We start from the raw sequence: 19,083 nt of genomic DNA, 5'->3' as shown, positions 1-19,083 counted from the left end.
GTTGTTTTGACCATTTGACAATTCCCTTTTCGAAGTCTGAGAGGTGGCCGGGTACCTAAAAAGGAGAACTTCGTCCGATTTCCCGATCATCCTCAGCGCTACATGTGTCGAGCGCCGCCATGTTTTTTGAGGGAGGATAAAAAGCCAGGAGGCAACATCAATCCGGATTCCGATTCTCAGTATTTAAAAAAAAGGGGCCGTAGTGCGTTCGCAATTACGTTCAAAAACCGCGTTTTACTAATGCTGATATTAAATATTAAAGAAATGTCTCTTACAAAGCTTCTAAATTTCATAATTTTTTACATCACAAATAAAAAGAAGCAAGGTGGTGAGAAGAGAAAGAGAAGGGTACCAAAGATAAAAAGGCGTGCACACGCGTGGAAATTTTTTTTCTTCACTTTGTGGGGGTTTTTCTGGTTTTCTTTTTTTTTTGTTGTTTCTATGACCGCAATTTGCACCATTCTAGACAACAGAAAAACGAACAACCTTTGGAGTGTCAGTGCACCTTTTTAAGCTTTTTCTGCGTCGGTACCAAGTTTAATCAGCCTCCCCCACATTCGACAACGAAATTAGGGAGTTTTAAAATAACGTACGCAATTTTAGCGCACGCTAGCGCTAAATTTAGCGCTTGTATTAGCGCACGCGACGCAAGAGAGTTTTAGAATAGAGTTTCTCCTTCGCGACGCAAACGCCCAAGCATCTCGCGCTTCTGACGCCACATATAGTCACAATTTTTATTTCACACACGAAATGCTGTAACTCTAGAAAAAGAAAAAGGAGTTTTTAGGTCCAGAGTATTATTTTAGATTTGTTTAAACGTAAGAATGCAACGTGAGCGGTTGACCGGTCGTGTCCGCTTGCGTCGCCTCGGCAAGAGAGGTCTCGTGTACTGACCTTTGCACATCGTACCTCCGCCGAGAAATATTCGCGCGTCACAAGCATCAAGTTGCCAATGATCGTTGCCAAAACGAGTACAATGTCGTCCCGTATTGAAAATCACAGTCGCGAGTATGCCGCCGACGTTGCACTCGCGACGCCGCCAAAGCAGCCGCCAACATTATCCTGGAAGCCGCCATTTTTTTTTTTAATTCGGCTCGTCTTGGCTTTAGCCAACTTCTCATCACAAATCCTTCTTAGAGGAGCGCAAAGGCCCTTTGCGTACGCACACTATTTCCGAGAAATAGCGCACGCTAAAATTGCGCACGCAAAGCGCAAAACCTGGTTTGCGTTCGGAGCATGCGCAGTGGCGACGACGCTATTCTTTGTGTACGCAAAGCTTTAGCGTGCACTATTCTAAAACTCCCTATTGATGAAAAGCACCCCACTTTTAAGAAACTAATGCAACTATATTTCTTAACCAATGATACAAAATATACAGGTCCACTGTTACTCACAGAAGAGAGGCAAATCTCAATTAAAATAATGTTGCACTCATAAATGTCGACCAGTTTTGAAATAAAAAGGCAAGGCAACATGCAGGAACAATTGAAGGTATCTATCAGATAGTGCCAAAGAGATGCTCCTTAATAATATGTTCAAAACATAAACTAATCGTCATCTACCACTTGCTTTTTACAACAAAACCTTCTGCATTTATAAAAGAAAAAAAAAAATTCCGCTTCTTTCATGCTGTTACGCAGCCTCCCATGTGCACCGTACCTTGCGAGCTTGTACAGAGAGCCAGGGCTGCTCCTTCATCTGGTCTATCTGGTCCCAAATCTTGGCCAGTTCAGACCAGACACCCTTCAGGTCTTGCAACTCCTCCAAAGCCACGTGTAAGCGTTCGTCGCCAGCAGACACCAGGCCTGCATCGGGAGACATAGTGTGCGTTGTCTTTTTAACCTTTGGACCATAGGCGTAGACTACGGGCTCGTTCCCCCCCCCCCCTGGTGAGATCCGGGGGGGTCTTTTTTTGGGCTATGATCCTTACCGAGACGTTGTTTACGTGCCATGCAACGAGCTTCTAGTAGTGGCATGTAAACAAAATAATGCACACAGCAACGGACACATGGCGGTATACAGACGCTGTAAAATGTACCCCCTAAAATAAACTACTGATAACTGCCGGTGGAAAATAAATTGTGCGGATTGCGGGTGCAGCAATTAGTTTTAGGATTGCGGGTGCAGCAATTAGTTTCATTGGCGCAAAGGCAGCAGGGACACGCAGCGCCATCTGGTGGCAATAGTTGAAACTGATGCGAGCAGCGGCCATTGGGAGCCTCGTCACCGCGCGCCAGCCAATGGTACCTTTGGAATCAGGGAAACTAGGTGCCGTTTTCGCGCTTCAAACTGATTACTCTGGCTCACACCATGGGACAGTTACAGCTTTTGCATTAAAACTGCATGCAAATTCATTAGACAGTTCCCGAGATATCGCAAAGATAAGCGCCAATGCCAGCAGAAAAATCCATTTTGAGAAAATGGCAGTGCAAAGTTGCACACATTTTCAGCATTCAGCGTCTTTACATCTTTACCATCTTTACACCTGACAGAAAAAGAGAAAAAATTTTAGGCATCTAGGCGATCGGTGCGCGTGATTTGAGAAATTCGGCGGTGCTAGAGGTTGAAGAAGACAAAGTTATATAAAAAGAGTTGTCAATCAGCGCGGTTTGTTTGAATTTTGCTTTATTTTTCGTGTGTAAGGTGTGAGTGTTGTTCGCTATAGTGCGCTGTGGTGTGTGTAATCAGGTGGTACGATTCTGCTTGCGATTTTCATTCACGTGTGGCCAAGAGCTTGTGGACACAGTACACATGCACGTAAGTCACCGTCCACGTCTTTTATTTGTTTGCTTTCTCTCGAGCGAGTAACGCTGCAATCGAAAATGACGAAAATCGCAAGCAGGATTCTGCCAAGTGAAATGGCTATACCCACGGAGTAGCTGTAAGTGTCCTTGCATACTTTCATTTTGTTCCACCATTGTCTTTACTTAGTTTCGACGGCCAATGGTATAGATAGAAGAATCGCAATCTGAAGTAGCGATGCAATGAGCATCGGTATCCTGCCGTGCCTGCGGTATCCTGCCGATGCTGCTTCCGATGGTCGCCATGCAAAGAAGCTTGCATTGACCGCTTCCGTGCATCAAATGCGTGCACCGTCTCCTAATTCGTTCCCCGCATCTCTTGCAGCCACGAAACACGCGGGCAAAGTAAGCGAAACTACTAAAACAAGGGGCTCAAAACGATCATAAATATGGGGAAAAGCGAAGTAGAGTTGACAAAGCACAGGAACAAGCAGACGACGCGAGGCTGGCGAGACGGGGACACGAACCCCCGGCGGGGTGGTAGCCATGGCAACGGAAGAACAACAAATGTCGCAGCCATTAGAAGTCGCACGCTTCCTTGAACGGGTTCTTTTAAACATATTTTCTCAATGATTTACGTGTTCATAATTACAGAGGAAGTAGCTTACGGGGATATACAATCCAAAAAAGTGGTTTTCTAAAAATCAACTTTTTCGCGATTTTCCACTTTTCAATCTTAGCGTGCCTCCTTATATGCCACCAATAAGGACACCGGCAGACTTTGAAAAATACTGCATAAGGAAAAACCAAAAAAAACTGCCTTGTTCCTCCTGAGGTCCCTTGGGCAGTGCAATGTTTAGGAGTTGGCTATCTTTGGGTATTTTTGCTTCAGTAAAACAACTGTGTCGAAAACCGGGGTCGACCTCCTTTGCGAGTGGGATATCTTTAGGATGTTACGGTAGTTACGCTTGGAAGAATAAAGTAATGGACCTTGTTCAGATTTGCACGCCATCTGTCAGATGTTGCGCCAACCTTTTGCAGCAGCTTCAAACATGGCGACCATTGTTTGAGGTTACAGGCAATGCGCTGCTATGGGAACATGTTGCTGCACTACTGCTGTGTCGCGCAGTCTAATCAGTGGAGAAATAAAAAGCCAACCGAAGTAAATATACGAATTGCATTAGGTGTTCTTTTCAATCTGAAGTTCTTAGAGCGAATCTTGGAACAATTGCAGCGTTTTACTGGGACTATGCGAGTGGCAAAATACAGTTGAACCTCTTTATAATGAACACTGATATAGCAAATTATCAGATATTGCAAACTAAATGATCAAGAAGTTTGGTTGGTCGTGCTTTATTTGGATGGGAGTTCTAGTAATATAACGAAACCGAAACCGTGGAATCTGACGCGTTATTGGTTATGGCGAAGCTTTCCTGCTTTTCTTGCGTCACAAAAATACTACGAAGGTTATTAAAAAAGTAGAGAAAATACAAAAAAGTAATTTCTAAACGAAAAATTCCGGAAGTTTAGATTGCCCGATGTGCAAAAATGCGCGTTTCAGGAGATGGTACACCTATGAACCAAGCGAATGACGGCAGCTGTGCCGCTGCTGACCTCAACGTGAGGCATCAAAGACCAGTGCAGACTAAAGACAACCGCCAACCACACCACTCGTAACGGAGCTGCAAATGGCAACGAAGCGAAAAGCTGTCTTTCTGGAGACAAATGTGAAAAGTTTGAGGGCGGTGGACAGCGGTCGGAAGAAAAAGAGATCACTGCGAACCTCAAGCTTGAACCAAGCACGATATCTACCCTCCTCAGTACAGAGAAGAATAAAAAGACTGCTATGCAAACAGCACCAACAAGATTGACCAAAACAATCTTAGGCCTTGCCTCGACCCAGACGTGGAAGAGGCACGGTTCTCATGGTTTAAGGATGTAAAGGCACGTAATTTGGCGGTGTCTGGTCAGCTTCTTTAAACAAAAGCAATCTGTCTGGCGTGTCTGTTAGGGCATGATGATTTCATCGCAAGCAGCACTTGGCTCCAGCACAGTGGGTCCAGGTGAAGAGGCACCAGCCCAAAATTACGTCTTCAGATAAATGGAATAATAGATCCAGCTAATGTCGTTTCTCGTCTTGCAAATTGATATCCTCAAGCTCCGATCTATTTTTTTAATGTTGCTTAGTGACAGGTAAGGATCTCGTGGTCTGCGATAGCGCGTTTTTTATATCTTAGTGCTCTGGACATTCTTGTACAGGCTCGATTGCGGAAACAATCGCATCAATTTATGTGTGTACTTTTATAGCGAATATCGCATATAGCAAACAAATTTCTGCTCCCGATGCTAGTTTGTTATAACGAGGTTCGATTGTAGCAGGGCCCGCACTGCCTGCTTGTGCCACATGCTCTGTCGAAATCTTTCGGTATATGAAGCTTCCCATTACTATAATAATGGCTGGCTAAGGCTGTTCACACGTTTGTGTCGGTTGCGTCCAGAGTGAGCAAAACGACAGCAGCACGGGGACAACTGCAGCTTGCGATTCTCTCCCGAAGCTACTTCGTGCATCGCTTGTCACGACATGTGTGGCAAACAGTTTTCCCGGCGACTATATCCTCGGCGTCGTTTAGGTCATTCTGAACAGAACCAAGGCAACTTTCTCAACTAGTCTCGTTAATATAATTAATTTCCAAGTATCTAACGCCTCCACCACATTACATTCAAGAAAAACCATGTCGTAAGAACTAGCGGAGAACACTATGCATGCAGGGCAGGGATGGTGCAAGGATGGCGCGAAGGCTCGATAGTTTGCACGGCCGTTGTGAATTGCGCTAATAATGAATAAGGCCTATCGTGCTCCAAGGTATCAATGAATCTATTCCATGACAGGTACAATGCACAACACAACCTTGCATGGCAAAACAAAAACTTAAAAGGAAAATGAAATGAGTTCTTGCAGTTTATGGTTACCTGGCTCCTGCAGTTCGAGGGCCTCCTTGGCCTTGACCAGATTGTCTCGGTCTTCCTTCAGCCGACTGAACTTGGACTCGAAGATGGCCAGCTGGCTGGTGGCGTCGCTGGGCTTCAGGGAACCCTGCAGCCAGACAGACAAGCAATGAAGCACGCCAGCCGGGGAGCATCGCCAAGTTCCCAATCTCCTTCCTAAACATCCGCCCTAGAGCCACGGTGTTCCTTGTCACAGTGGACATGGAACACATATTCGACTCGTGCGCTTAGTGTCCTATACCGCCCAATCATCGAAGGTGGTCCCGAAAAGTCAAATAAATTACGTAGCGCTGTCTGACGTCGTGAACCTGACTGCTGACCGCAGAAGTTCCAGCCAAGAAAACAAGCAAACGTGAGTGTCGCCGTCGCCCCAACTCCCAGCTGCCAAAGCTTGCGTAGAACGTCAAGCTGGAAAACGACCTATGGCAAAACAGGCATCTGCCGGAAACACCTCTGCTGCTGTGCCATCACCAGGATTGTGGGAGGCAAGAGCACGACACAAGTGCGACATCGTTGATCGGAAAGCGAAGGACCGCAAACGACGGTACGGTAAACACACCAGTTAGAGACGCAATTTTAAATAAAGCCCCTCAATGTTTTTGTGTTCGTCTTACAAGCAGCGACAAATGCGCCGACAAGAACCTTTGCCTTGCGCGACTGGCAAAGTTAAATGGCGGCACAGCACCGAAATGAGCGACTCTTGAAAGTGAACCGCGGCAGAGCACTCGCGTGTAGCACATGACTCACACAACAATGGTTGTCTCCACTTGAATACCCGTTGCGATGGAGGTTACCCATCGCAAAACAACGTAGCCGTCGCAACGGAACATACTCATTGGCGGGAAGCAGCGCCACCCACCTGCACGGGCTTGCTCTTCTCCCAGTCGGCGAGGAAGTCGGTGGTGCGAGCCTCGACGGCCTTGTCCTCGGCCACCACCTTCATCTGCAGACTGGCCACCTGGGTGGAGATGGCCGTGTCCTTGCGGCGCATCATCTCGTTGAAGGCCGACCACTCCCCCTCCACGTTGTCCACGTGCAGCCACCAGTTGGGGAACTGGAAGCGCTGGCGTTCCAGGATGCGCTGCCCCTCCTTGTACAGCTGCACCACAAGACAAGAGGAGGTGTCCACGTGATCGATCACATTTCATTCCGTAGAAGGCGATTATGGACCCTTCGGCTAATGAAAGGGGGATGTTCAAAGTACTTTAAATTTGAAAAAAAAAAAAAAAAAAGGGGGGGGCCCACCTCTACTTGCTGCTCCCATGTCTTCATCTTGCGCTTCAACGACTGGACGTACGTGATGAACGACACCGCGTCTGAAGTGCTGGCCGTGTCGATGGACTGCTGCTCCAGCTCTCCACGAGACTGAAAGCACACCGGACATTTACAAAGTGGCTGTAATCAACGCTCGAAACATTTCACGTCACAACGAAAAATGCAAGGACTTCAGGTAAGACTGGACCACTTAGATCTAGTCATGTGACCACTGGCAGAATGCACGCAGTAATAAATGTGACTGCGACATCAGCTTGTGTTCAGTAATGAAAGCAGGGTCACTCCTCTGCGAGACTTCGCAGAAGAGTGACCCCAAATTGATCGCTTTTGAAATAATATGACAGGGATAAGTCATTTACAAATTAGCTGAAAAGACTGGACTGAGGAAGAGAAAGAAAAATTCGGTCCAATCTAATAAAAAAAACTTTCCTTTTATTCTTTGCATAAAGTTGTGAAACAGTCTGCATTGTGTATGTCTCAGCTTCTTGGGGCAGACTTGTTGCGGTAAAGACACACAGAACACACTGTCTCTCAACTTTATGCAAAGAATTTAGGTAAAGTAGAAAAATATTTTTCTATTAAATCAATACTGAATCACAGGGACACTGACACGGTATTTATGCTCGCCGAGGTTTTTAGTTGTACATGACATATGTGAGCCCAACTACCCAGAACGCAATTTGCAACTCGAAATTCGTTTTTTTTTTTTTTTTTTTTTTTTTTTCGCCCAAAAATTGCTGATTAAGAACTGGCCGGTTCAAGTCTCGCTCACTCTCTTTTCGTGGTCACGGGCCGTTTTCTAGGGTTTCGACGCGACCACCAAATTTAATCAAAGTCGTTGGTCACTGAAGGCACACACTCAATATTAAAAAAAGAAAAAAAATATGAGAACGATTTTTTGTGGCTTCTAAAAACCTGCAAATACGTTGAGTGAAAAAAAAAAAAGTTGCACAGAGAACCGGAAACATTCTGTGCGTGCGTCGTGGGACCTCTACTTCAGAACTGTCATTCGCGGTACCGGCGAATTCTGTCTGCTTTTAAAAGAGAAATTTGGGACTGATCAAAAGAATTCGTATTCATCCCGTACAACATAAGACACGCCTGGCCAGCAAGCCTATTTGCACGAAGACGTCGCTGAGCCGTCGCCCCCTTCTCGTGGCTAAAGACATCGCTCGCGCAAACGTGAAGCACGAAGTGTGTACTTCGAGTTGAATATGCGCGCGTACGATTGCTTTACTAGGTGCGAATGTCGCCAATCATGGTGCTTTGACTTCGACCCGGTTGTGCTTTTGCTGGAGGGAAATCGGCAGCAAACTTTCCAACTTACAGTTTACCAGCTGTATTATTACTCAGGAGGGAGTTCCCCCAGTAGCTCAGTGAAAAGACGTCCTCTTCACACGCGGCAGGACCGGGTTCAATCCCCAGTGAAACCAACTTTTTTTTTTCTTTTTCAGGCATTTTGCAATGTTCACATTTCTTTTCCTTTTTTTTTACAATTATCACTGAAGAAACAAACAAATGTTGTGGACGAAACGTCGCTGAACTAAATGGTATGGTATTTCCTTTTTGACACCTGAAAACTCAATGTAATCACTTTCCACAAAATGCAAGGAGCATATAAATTGGGAAGCGTCCGCTTTCCGAGGTGCCCGTAAGTGTTCTACAGGAATTGCAGCCAGCCATTGGTCCCGATCCCAATGATCTTTCGGAAACACTGTCGCACAATGCCACTTTTTTTTCGGACGCGGGACATGTGAGCCAGCTCTTCACGCAACATCTTGGGTGTATTCTTTTCGGAGCCGATCACGGAAATTCACCACGAACACTCACTACTCATCTCCAACTCCTCAATGTACAAAACAACTCATCTTGGAGTACAGAACAGCGAGAGGAACAAACATAACTGCAAAAGAATCGCACGGCAAACAGTTCCCGCTACGCCGACCGCATGTCGTCTGCTACGCAGAGGGGGAAAAAAAAAAGCGCACGGTCGGGTGTAGCCACGTGACTTCCGCAGCTCACTCTCTCCTCTCCACTTCTTCGACCTCCGTGCGCAGGTTTCGGTTTTGAGCAGCTGCATTTTTTGGCTTTATTAAAAATATACGCTACTCTGTTGCAAAATATTTATTGGGTAGTCCTCCGGCACCCTAATAAAACACCTGGCAAAAAATGAAAAAAAAAAAAAAAAATTTGGGGGGTGTCAGTGTACGTTTAACTTTCTTACTCATGAAGCAATTTTGGTCTTGCACCACGTGAAGTTTCACCACATGCTAACGTGACCGTGATGCCGTCTAAAGACATGGGCTCGTGCGACCATGACAACACCTGAAGCCACACATACTCGTGTGACCACCCATGAAGTGATCACGCGGCTCTGGTAAAACACGTGACACCTACCGTGGTCACAAGGTCACGTAACTATGATCCCGTGACATCACGTAATCCCTCCCGACATTAGGGCGAAAAATCTTTTCAGTCTTCAGTGGGAAGACGAGTAGATAGCAGCTGTAATGACACATCCAAGTTGCTCTGCTGGCACATTAAAAATCAAAATGGAGGCACTCCACTGGCACAGGCATACAGCATCCGACTACAGGGTCAGAAGACTGGGGGTTTCATTCTTGGCGAGAGACAAAACATTTTATGTAAAGACACCAGGCAGCATTATCATGTTCTCACAACCACTTTTCATGATGCTCTAGCCTCGAAAACCACCCCGTAGAAGCATTCCGCTTTGAAGGTAACAGTAAACACGCAACCAGTAGAACAAGACTGACCTTGGAGACAGTGTTGTGGAACTGGGCCATGTCATTGCCAAGCAGCTGGCCAAACTTGCCAAGGACCTCCTTGTGCCAGGAGTCGTACTTGAGGGTCACCTTGGACTGGACCTGAGCGATGAGACACCAAGAAAGGCGCCAGCATGACGAACGAGCCACTTTTCTTGAGGGTTCACCAGGTAGCATCCCTCACCTTGGCATAGTCAATGATGATGGGTCCGATTTTCTTACGCACGTCGGTGGTGTCGAAGGTTGTGCGCGATTTCCTGTTGAGAAAGAATGCCCTCAGTTCGTCGCACCGAACAGGTGGCTTTTGAGTTATTAGACTGGAAAGACTGACTTAGGGTGTGCTCGTCAAGTATCGGCACACGTCGTCACGAATGAGCAAAATAAAAAAGTTGTATTTTTCGCTCACAATGCGCGAAGAAACGGAAGTGATAGCTGTAGCATGGTCGCGCAATATGGGTGGAATGGTGCTGTCACGGACCCGAGGACGGAGGTGCGACATGGTTAATTCTCACAGCCGTCGTGGTCTGCGGATGCCACTGACAACTGCGACCAGTGACCCGTAGCAACTGGGTACTGCGTAGCAATTCAGTACTGCCAAGGTGGGATTTCGCATAATGCGAAATCTCACCGCTCGACCAGTCTTTCCAGCACACGACACGACCATTCGCCCTTCGTCACGCAATTCTTGGCGGGACGCCGGGGCTGCCCTCCTCGCTCGCTTCTTGTGGCACGGTGGACGGAGTCCCGACTTCCCTCTTCCCGTGGAAAGAGGAAATACTTTCAGCCTTTCCACTCTGGTGAAGAAGGAAGACCAGCGAAGCTGTACTATGATGGAACGACCTCAAGAACGACTTCTTGGACGACACCTAGAGGACGATGTCTAGGACGACCTCAAGGACAACTTCCAGGACGACCTCAGGGATGATGTCTAGGACGACTTTTAGGACGACCTCAAGGACGACTTCTAGGATGACCTAAAGGACGATTTCTAGGACCTCTAGGACGACCTGAAGGATGACATCTAGGATGACCTCAAGGATTACTTCTAGGACAACCTCTCAGACCACCTCAAGGACAACGTCTAGGACGACCTCTAGGACGACCTGAAGGATGACTTCTAGGATGACCTCAAGGATGACATACTTCTAAGACGACCTCTCGGACAACCTCAAGGACAACGTCTAGGACGACCCCGAGGACGACAACTAGGACGTCGCCTAGAGAAATTCAGCCTTTCCACTCTGGTGAAAACCAGAGTGGAAAGGCCGGAAAGGTAGCCGAGATCTATGAGCGAGGCCTTCAAGCCGGTTGTCTGGTTGCCGCCGTCGCTCATAGGTGGCGGTAGCTGTCCAGAGTTTTGTGTCATTTGTTTGATACCGGACACGATCCCGGGGAACCTAGCCCTTAACAGCTCTGTTGTAAAAAAAAAAAAAGCTTTTCCATTTTTCGTGCGCGCTCAGCGTCGACGACGAGAACGAAATATCTGCGAAGTGTCACTCATAAAGCTATCGCATTAAAACAATGGCCATCTCCAGCATTTTTCAAAGACATTCCTTTCAGAATGCCTTTGCTCACTTCCGCCTGAAAGCAGTCGGTCGCGTACGTTTCACGCTGCACCCAACAAATGGCCCACCAACCGACGCTTAAATTTCTGGTCGGTCGCCGCACAATGGCGACTGGCTTCTCTTCGCCGCCGAGCCCGGCACTCTCGTTTTGCAGTCGCATCTGACGCATCCCCCCTCTTCGACCCGCCGCCACGCTCGCCGCTGCCATTGGGCGCAACTAAGTCCGACGCAAATCCTGCGAGCTAAAGCCATTGTAGTATGTGTAGTCCACACTGCTGCCGTCGAGCACACATGGGAGGCATTCGTCGCTCCAAAAACAGTCGGCGATCGCACACTGCGAGAGCAGTTGGCAACTCCCCACTCTGCTCGGGCTGCATCTCGTACTCTAGAGGCCGGTTCACACAACTGCGATCACTCACGACCGAGGGCCTTAACACCTCTTTGAATCTCTTACGGCGAGAGAAAACGCTGGCGCCACCTATCGGGTAACCGTGAAAGTGATTTACACACATTTTCCTTTTTCTTTCGCGCATCGTTCCTTCTGGGCTCGAAAAACTTCCGACATTGTTATAATCTACCATTCCTTATAGACAGCAGGCACATTTGATCTCGTAGATACCGTTCAACCTTCAGTTTAGCGAAATTTACTTCCAGGGTCAGCTTATAGAGGGCACCAACGAGTCAGTGCCTTTCTTGTCGCGAGGAATCGGTCGTAAGCAAATGCGAGCATACAAACGGACCTTAAGGAAAAACTTAGTCTTAAATTTCACGTTTTTAATTTTTGGTTTAAGAAGCTAATTACGTATGCACCCTTACACTAAATTCAATAACAATACGGCAAATAGTTACGTTGATATAAAATATTTTCGACACATTGTGAGGCAATAAAAAAGTAAGGAGTTCAATGTTTGAATGCATTTTTCTTAGTTTCACTTTTTGCTGCAAATTTTGTACGAAGGAATCTTGTTTGAAGGTAAAAGTATTCTGTTACCACAATGAAGATGTTTCTGAATTGAAATTTAGTGAGGAATCGGGCTATCTACTTTATTTTGTTTTAAGTTGAAGTCCTCAGTGATAAAAAACTAAGTTTTCGAAAATTGACATAGGACAGATATGCATCTCATGGTTTGAGGTAATAACTCTTCCTGAAATATTTACATTTTAGTTATAAAAACTAGATAGCCCGAAGTTACAGATCCATACTTTATATTCAAGCAGTCAAAATGGTGTTATAATAGCTTCATTTACATATCATAGATTTCTTAACAGAGAGTGACACATCTTATGGAGGTATGTAAAGTTGTCCTAGAGCAGCGGTTCTCAAACATGGATGTTTCGCGGACCCCTTGTGGAACGGCGAAGATGATGGAAAACCCTGTTTGTGGACAGGGGAAGAGAAATGTAAGGTTAAGTATTATCATTTAATAAATGAATATAACTAAGGGTTGTGTCCAGCAGAGTTCTCTTTTTGACAGATACACGAAAAAACTCGCCCGAAAAACTGGAATGTTTCTTCTCGGTCTGAGAAAAGACTTTTTATCGCCGGGCTCGACTGATGAGGCTGGTCTTCGCGGACCCCTAGAATGCCTCCGCGGAACCCAAATGGTCTGCAGACCCCATTTGAGAACCACTGTCCTAGAGAGCTGAAAGTTTGCACAATTCACCTACATAAGACGTTAAATCTCCCCTGCGAATTTCATTCCTGTCACTCGAGTAGTTTAGGAAGTTAAATCTCTAGCCAGCGTCCCCCCTTAACGATAAGCACCGATGCCAAAAGCATTGTGCATTTAAACGACAGAAAGCAAACGACGGCTCACTTGATCTCGACGAGGGTGTTCATCCACATGGCGATGTCGTTGCCGAGGCGGGAGTAAAGCATGTCCTGCTGCAGGTCCCAGAGGGCCTGGTAGCGCAGCCACTCGTCCACATACTGCTCCGTCTGCTCCACAGTCTGCTCTATGGCTCCGTAGCAGCGCTCCAGCAGGTTGGCCCCGTCGGGCATCACCGTCAGCAGGTTGCGGTACGTCTGGGACGACGGGCTCTCCAGCACCACCTGCGACCCAGAAGAAGGGCGGACGTCGGACGACGTCTTTCGCGGTCTCCGGCAGGATGGGAATGGCGGGGCACTTTTTTCCAACACCCGGCCTCTGACACACGCTCCTTGCCTTCCGCCGTGCCTCGGCTGTGCGTGCACGCTCGAGGTTTGTGAGACACCCGCGAGTTATTGAAGCTGGCGCCAGAGGCGAAACGACTCCTCCTTGCCGTTCCCGTCTCAATGGCAACTCTAAAGTAACAGCGGGCAAAAGCGGTCAAAGCCCCATTTCTGGGGGGGAGGAATGAAAGGCAGGAGCAGAAAAGCGGGAAAGAATGGGGAAGGGCAGGGAATAATGGGGAAGAAACTAGTCGTAGCTCAGACGCAAAAGTACGGGAAGAAATTCGGTAAGACCGGAGACGGGATGAAGCCCAATATCGGATGAATGAAATCAGAAGGTGAGAAGCTAGGGAAAATTGGGGAAGAGCCTAGAACAAATAAAAGGAGAAAGCTAGGGAAAGTCATGAGGAACCTGAATAGAATAAAAACCTGGAAAAGAAACTGGGAACAAAAAAAGAGACACCATTACGTCGAAACAAACCGAAGCCAAACAGAACAATGTTGAAGAACAAAGCAGTGCAAGGTTCTAACAAAAGGGTAGGGAACACTTTAAGGACAATAGGGATAGAAAAAAGAAAGGGCAAGAATTAGGAAGAGAGAAAGGCACAAGAGTGTGGGGATGGCAGGACGTGTGCAGAGACAATAGTTGGAACTGGGACAAGGAGCGACTTGTTTGGAGCGTGATCGGGAAACGTAACAGTACAATTGGTAAAGAAGCACAGGGAGGGTTACCCCACCTGGTAGCGGGTGCTCTGGATGCGGGTCTGAGAGAGGACGATGTTCTCCCAGGCGAAGAGCTGCTCGAGGAGGCTGAAGCGGGCCTCCTCCGTGCTGGGGCTCAGGTACATCACCTGGTTGGTGATGCGCACCTCGTGCACCAGGGTCTGGATCTGGGGATCTCCCCCCAGCGGGTGGGCCACGGGGGCCCCCGGGGCTGAGGCCGTGGCTGGGGTGGTCGAGGCGTCCGCCTCCGACTCGGCCCCCTCCTTACGGCCCTCCAGGGCCAGGGTCCACGCACGCACCCCCGCCTCCAGACGGCCTGCCAGCTTGGCTTCCACCTGGGGGGGGAATAGGGAAGCACCCCGGGGGGGGGGGGGGGTTAGGCACTTCGAGTCATCCTTGGCGGGTCTTCCCGGGGGAGTTATCCCGGGGTACCTTCAAGAGTTCTCCAGGATCCCAAATTACCTCAACCATTCTAAGTGAAGCTTTATTCCAAATTAAGCACTGTTTTAGAAGGTCTGAGCTATCCAGTGCTGCATAGCAAAGTACAAAGAACTTCCTGGTGCGTACCTTACTCTTTACAAGTCTCTAGGCTTCCACCCAGTCTCATCGCTTCAATGCCGAGACAGGGAGGCTGTTCCTCGGCCACCATTCCCCAATACAGAAAAGTTTGAGAACCTACACCATAATGGCATTCACTTTTGAGAGCCCTGTACACAGTGCGTGCTCGGAACAAGCTCCTACTTATCACCTGCCAAAGAACCGTAATCTTGGTGGCGCGGAATGCATATTAGAGAAGTGCCATTTAAGCCGGCTGTCAGCAGGTGCCCAAAAACCACAAACTCTGTAATGGCTGCCAGCAACAAACGAGCATACAGGCATGCCCCTGGAAACAGTATAAAAACGTTCAGCCTTTCCACTCTCATGAAGAAGGAAGAGCAGCGGAGCTGTACTCGATACACTGCCGCAACGCCGCACGCGCCCATTTCCCGCTTCTCGTCCGACACGCTGCCGATCGTGGATACGTCTCTGGTGAACCAGAGTCGGTCGCACACGGCGCACGCAATGCCAAATGGGTAATCTGCGAACTCCCTCCGGAACCTCGCCGTCGCGCCCGGGAACTGTTCAGCCGGCGTGGAGTGCAGTCGTCGCCGGGCCTCGCGCTTGCGCTTGGCCTCCGTGGCACGATCGTCGTCCGTGGCATTGGCCCACCGGCGCCCTTTACATCGCTGGTTCTGTTCTCGGCAGAAGCTTTCCAGGCGAGCGATGTGCTCTTCTTTGGCAAGGGAATCTGAAGCGCTCGACACAGTGGAAGTCGAGGCGACGGCGGCTTTGCGGCGTTTGCGGACCCATTCGCGCTGCTGCGTACATCGCCACTCCTTCCGCAGCCAGTCTTCTTTCCCCAAAAGGGCGAGCGGCCGACCCATCCTAAGTCCAAACCGAAACTGATAAGAGCGTAGGAAACAGCGCGCAAAACAGACGAGGACGAAGTAACACTCGTGACGAGCGCTGCGCTCGTTACGTGTGCTTGTTTTTTGCCGTTGTCTGTTTTTTGCTCTGTTTCCTACGATGAATTTCCACCAACGTGCCCAACAATCCATTCTTCTATGATAGCTGGAAAGGTTGGCGCCATCTATGAGTGACGGCGGCAACCGAACTGGTTGTGCGCTTGCCGCCGTCGCTTATAGATGGCGGTAACTGTCCAGGTAGGTTTGTGTCGACATACCGGACACGATCCTGGGGAACCTAGCCCTTAACAGCTCCGCCGTAAAAAATGAAATGAAGGATGTTTACAATTCCCTGTAATGCCCAATTAGAGTGCAGCTTTTGAGGATGAGAAGGGGAGGGTATGGAGAGGAGTATATGCCCCTCCTCCTCCTCCTTCCTCGAAATGTCACTCGCGACGTCATTTGTGACCTTCGTCAAGGCCTTCACGAGTGATTTTCGTGACGTCACGAAGGTCACTCGTGAAGGCCTCGTGAAGGTCACTGTGAAGGTCATGACTTTCGTCGTGACCTTCGTGACGTCACGAAGGTCACTGAAGGTCGTGACCGTCGTGACCTTCACAAGACATGTGACAACATTATGTGAAACGTCCCACAATGCAGTGCGTGGTTACACTGACAACAATGTTGCTCAAGCCAGAAACGGGCGCCTAAGAGCTACGCTCTAAAACTGAAGAAGTCCTACACCCGTTTTCACCTTCAAGAAAAAAGGAATTTTTGCGCATTTTTCATACGCGCCACGAGGTTGTTCTTACGAGATTTGGTTATTGTAGGAAAAAGCTATGCCTTTGGCGAATGGAAGGTGTACGCCTTGGTAAGAAATCATATTTATAATCTAAAATTCACCCGCATATACAGTAAAACCTTGTTAATTCAACCCCCGCTAATTCGGAAATTCGGATAATTTGAACTGCGGATCCGGTCCCGTCAAACGTATGTACAGTCGAACCTCGATATAACGAACTTCAATGTAACGAAATCCTCGATTTAACGAAGTATTTTATTTTTCATAATTTCTTGCCCATAGACTCCATGTATTTTTAGTCTCTATATAACAAAGTCTATTTTGCTGCTATTTCAATATAACGAAGCGCCATTGCCATAGAAGGCAATAAATAAATAGACACTAAAAAACAACTTCGCAAAAAAATTGTGGTTAAAAAAAAAATTATGCGCAAACGCGAGCGCTTGATAGGTTACTTCACGGGGACAGACCTTCTAACGTTCCTAGGCTGCCCGAGGATGCGGCGCCGGTAGTGCCGGCGAGGCGTGGGGCAAAGCGGATTCCGCGGGGCTGGCCAGAAAATGCCGAGCAAAAAGTTTACACGGCATAACAGCATCACCACTGACATTCACTGATCATCCCAGTGGACTATGATCATCATAGTCCACTGTACCGCGGGTAGCGCGGGAGAAAACTTCAGCGGGGGAGCGACGTGATGGCGCGACCGCACGGGCAGTGCCATCTAGGAGAAGACCGAGAAGACCGATTATCGTCTTGCGAGCGTGATGTAAAGCAAAGGCGCAAGCACACTGTGGGCGCAAGGGGGCAAGTAAACTGTGCGGTCAAGAGTGCTGTGTAGGTTGGAAACATTGGCACCGCCTAAACCTAAACTACACCGTGGTCTAAACTAAACAGCTTTATTTTTCAACCGGGCGGTTCACTCACGTGCTTGCTGCCATAGGGAAACGTAAAGTTCTTTCTTTGGATGTGAAAGCAAACGTTTTGGATTTTTGGACGCCATCCTGAAGAAACTGCCGAGATCACGAGCACTCGGGAAGTGCTCGACGGAATGGACGAACTGAGGAGGTACACGGCGTCGCATGGGCAGCAAGATGCCGTGCAAGCGCTCTGGGCGCTCGAACGCTGTATGACGCCGCTGCTACTGTCGGACAGGGGCTTTATGTCGGACAAGGCGCAAGCAAAACTCGCGGACTACTTTGCCCCTAAATAATTGTCATTTTCGGTGAGTTTTCATACCCGTAAAATGTCTCGGAATTTTTTTTGCATGCTAAAGCCAAATTTCGATTTAGCGAAATTTCAATGTAACGAAGTAAATTGCGAATTTTACCGACTTCGTTACATCGAGGTTTAACTGTATTAGTCAATGGCAGCAAACGCTCATTAATTCGGAGGGAAAGCGGCGCACTATGGTTAATTCGGACGAATTCGGCAGGTGACGCTAGCTACCGTCTGTTCTTAAAGGTATGACCGCTATCCATCCGAAGTGCGCACGTGACTTTTCCGGTTTTCCCATGGTTCTTCGCTCTTTTGGTTCTCAGTGTTTCGCACCAGTTTTGCTCTGGATCGCCGTGCATCAGCGCGTTACTCTCCTGGCACGGAAGCGGCAGAAGCATTGCTGCAACGGAAAAAGGGTAGCACAAGTGACCGACAACCGGAATGGAAAAATCGTGACACGCGGGGCTATTGTTCCCGAGCGTGCCAATAGCGAGAGTGACAGTCACGTTTTATGCCTCAACGCGGGGATCCTAAAGCCCGCCATTTTAACAACTATCCTATCCCTCAATTTTTCGCCGGCCACCCCCGCATTGAAAAATGCAAAGTGACTGGCACTCTCGCTATCGGCGCTCGGGAAAAATAGCGCCGGGTGTCGCGATTTCACCGCTCCGGTTACTGGTCGGTTGTGCTACTCGTTTTCCGTTGCAGCTGTACTAGGCTAAGAATTTAGCGATGAAAGTGGAAATACTGAGGGCCTTGGAGGGCGGCGTCTCTCGACAAGTGATGGAAAGTTGCGACGTCAAGAGAAGCACTTTGGCCACGTACGTAAAAATTGTGTCCGATATCCTACAGGCTTTCGAGAGCGAGAAGTTCAACGCAAAAAGAAAGCGGCCTTGGAAGGTGGTGCGCCCGAAACTAGAAGAGGCGTGCTGTGCTACACCGTCAGCGCACGGGATGCGCAGCTCCGACAGTGCGAGTGCGGTAAAGCACTCGACCGCGCTAAGGAAAGTTGCCGTCTCCGCCCAAGTGTCGTCCAGAAAGCAGGCGGTAATAACAGATTTCTTCTCAAAATAAAGGTATATCACAGGGAAACGTTTTTGAGCAGCTTTCTTTGTCCTTTCGATATTTCGACTTTCGGATAATTCGGACATTTTTGCCGGTCCCATGAGATCCGAATTAATGAGTTTTTACTTTATCTTACTTATCCACATAAAGGGGGCAATTAGTAATGCTATACGAGGAGCTGGACTTGTTTTACTACGGTTCTTGAAGTGAAAACGGGTATAGTTTTAAAGGTTGTCAAATCAAATGCAACCTCCGTTTTCAAGGAACTCAGTCTGCTCCTCCAATATTGTATAGCAACTAAATTTTTT

The 19,083-nt window shown here is 48.0% G+C and overlaps 1 protein-coding gene across 1 annotated transcript in view; it reads right to left on the bottom strand.

Annotated features, from left to right (window-relative positions):
• The window catches only part of LOC8036409 (dynein heavy chain, cytoplasmic), a 167,826-nt gene that overhangs the window by 111,292 nt on the left and 37,451 nt on the right, over positions 1-19,083 (bottom strand). Inside the window, exons 17-24 of the mRNA XM_029983821.4 lie at positions 14,263-14,583; positions 13,191-13,426; positions 9,993-10,065; positions 9,800-9,910; positions 6,993-7,112; positions 6,607-6,846; positions 5,712-5,835; positions 1,660-1,805 (exon numbers count right to left, since the gene is read on the bottom strand). Coding sequence (XP_029839681.2) covers positions 1,660-1,805; positions 5,712-5,835; positions 6,607-6,846; positions 6,993-7,112; positions 9,800-9,910; positions 9,993-10,065; positions 13,191-13,426; positions 14,263-14,583 — 1,371 coding nt within the window. The remainder of the gene's footprint in view (positions 1-1,659; positions 1,806-5,711; positions 5,836-6,606; positions 6,847-6,992; positions 7,113-9,799; positions 9,911-9,992; positions 10,066-13,190; positions 13,427-14,262; positions 14,584-19,083) is intronic.

This window comes from Ixodes scapularis, unplaced genomic scaffold (genome assembly GCF_016920785.2).
Source record: "Ixodes scapularis isolate PalLabHiFi unplaced genomic scaffold, ASM1692078v2 PGA_scaffold0__279_contigs__length_252992795, whole genome shotgun sequence".
In the NCBI taxonomy this organism is placed as follows: Eukaryota; Metazoa; Arthropoda; class Arachnida; order Ixodida; family Ixodidae; genus Ixodes; species Ixodes scapularis.
This window is presented reverse-complemented; position numbering and strand designations above follow the sequence as displayed.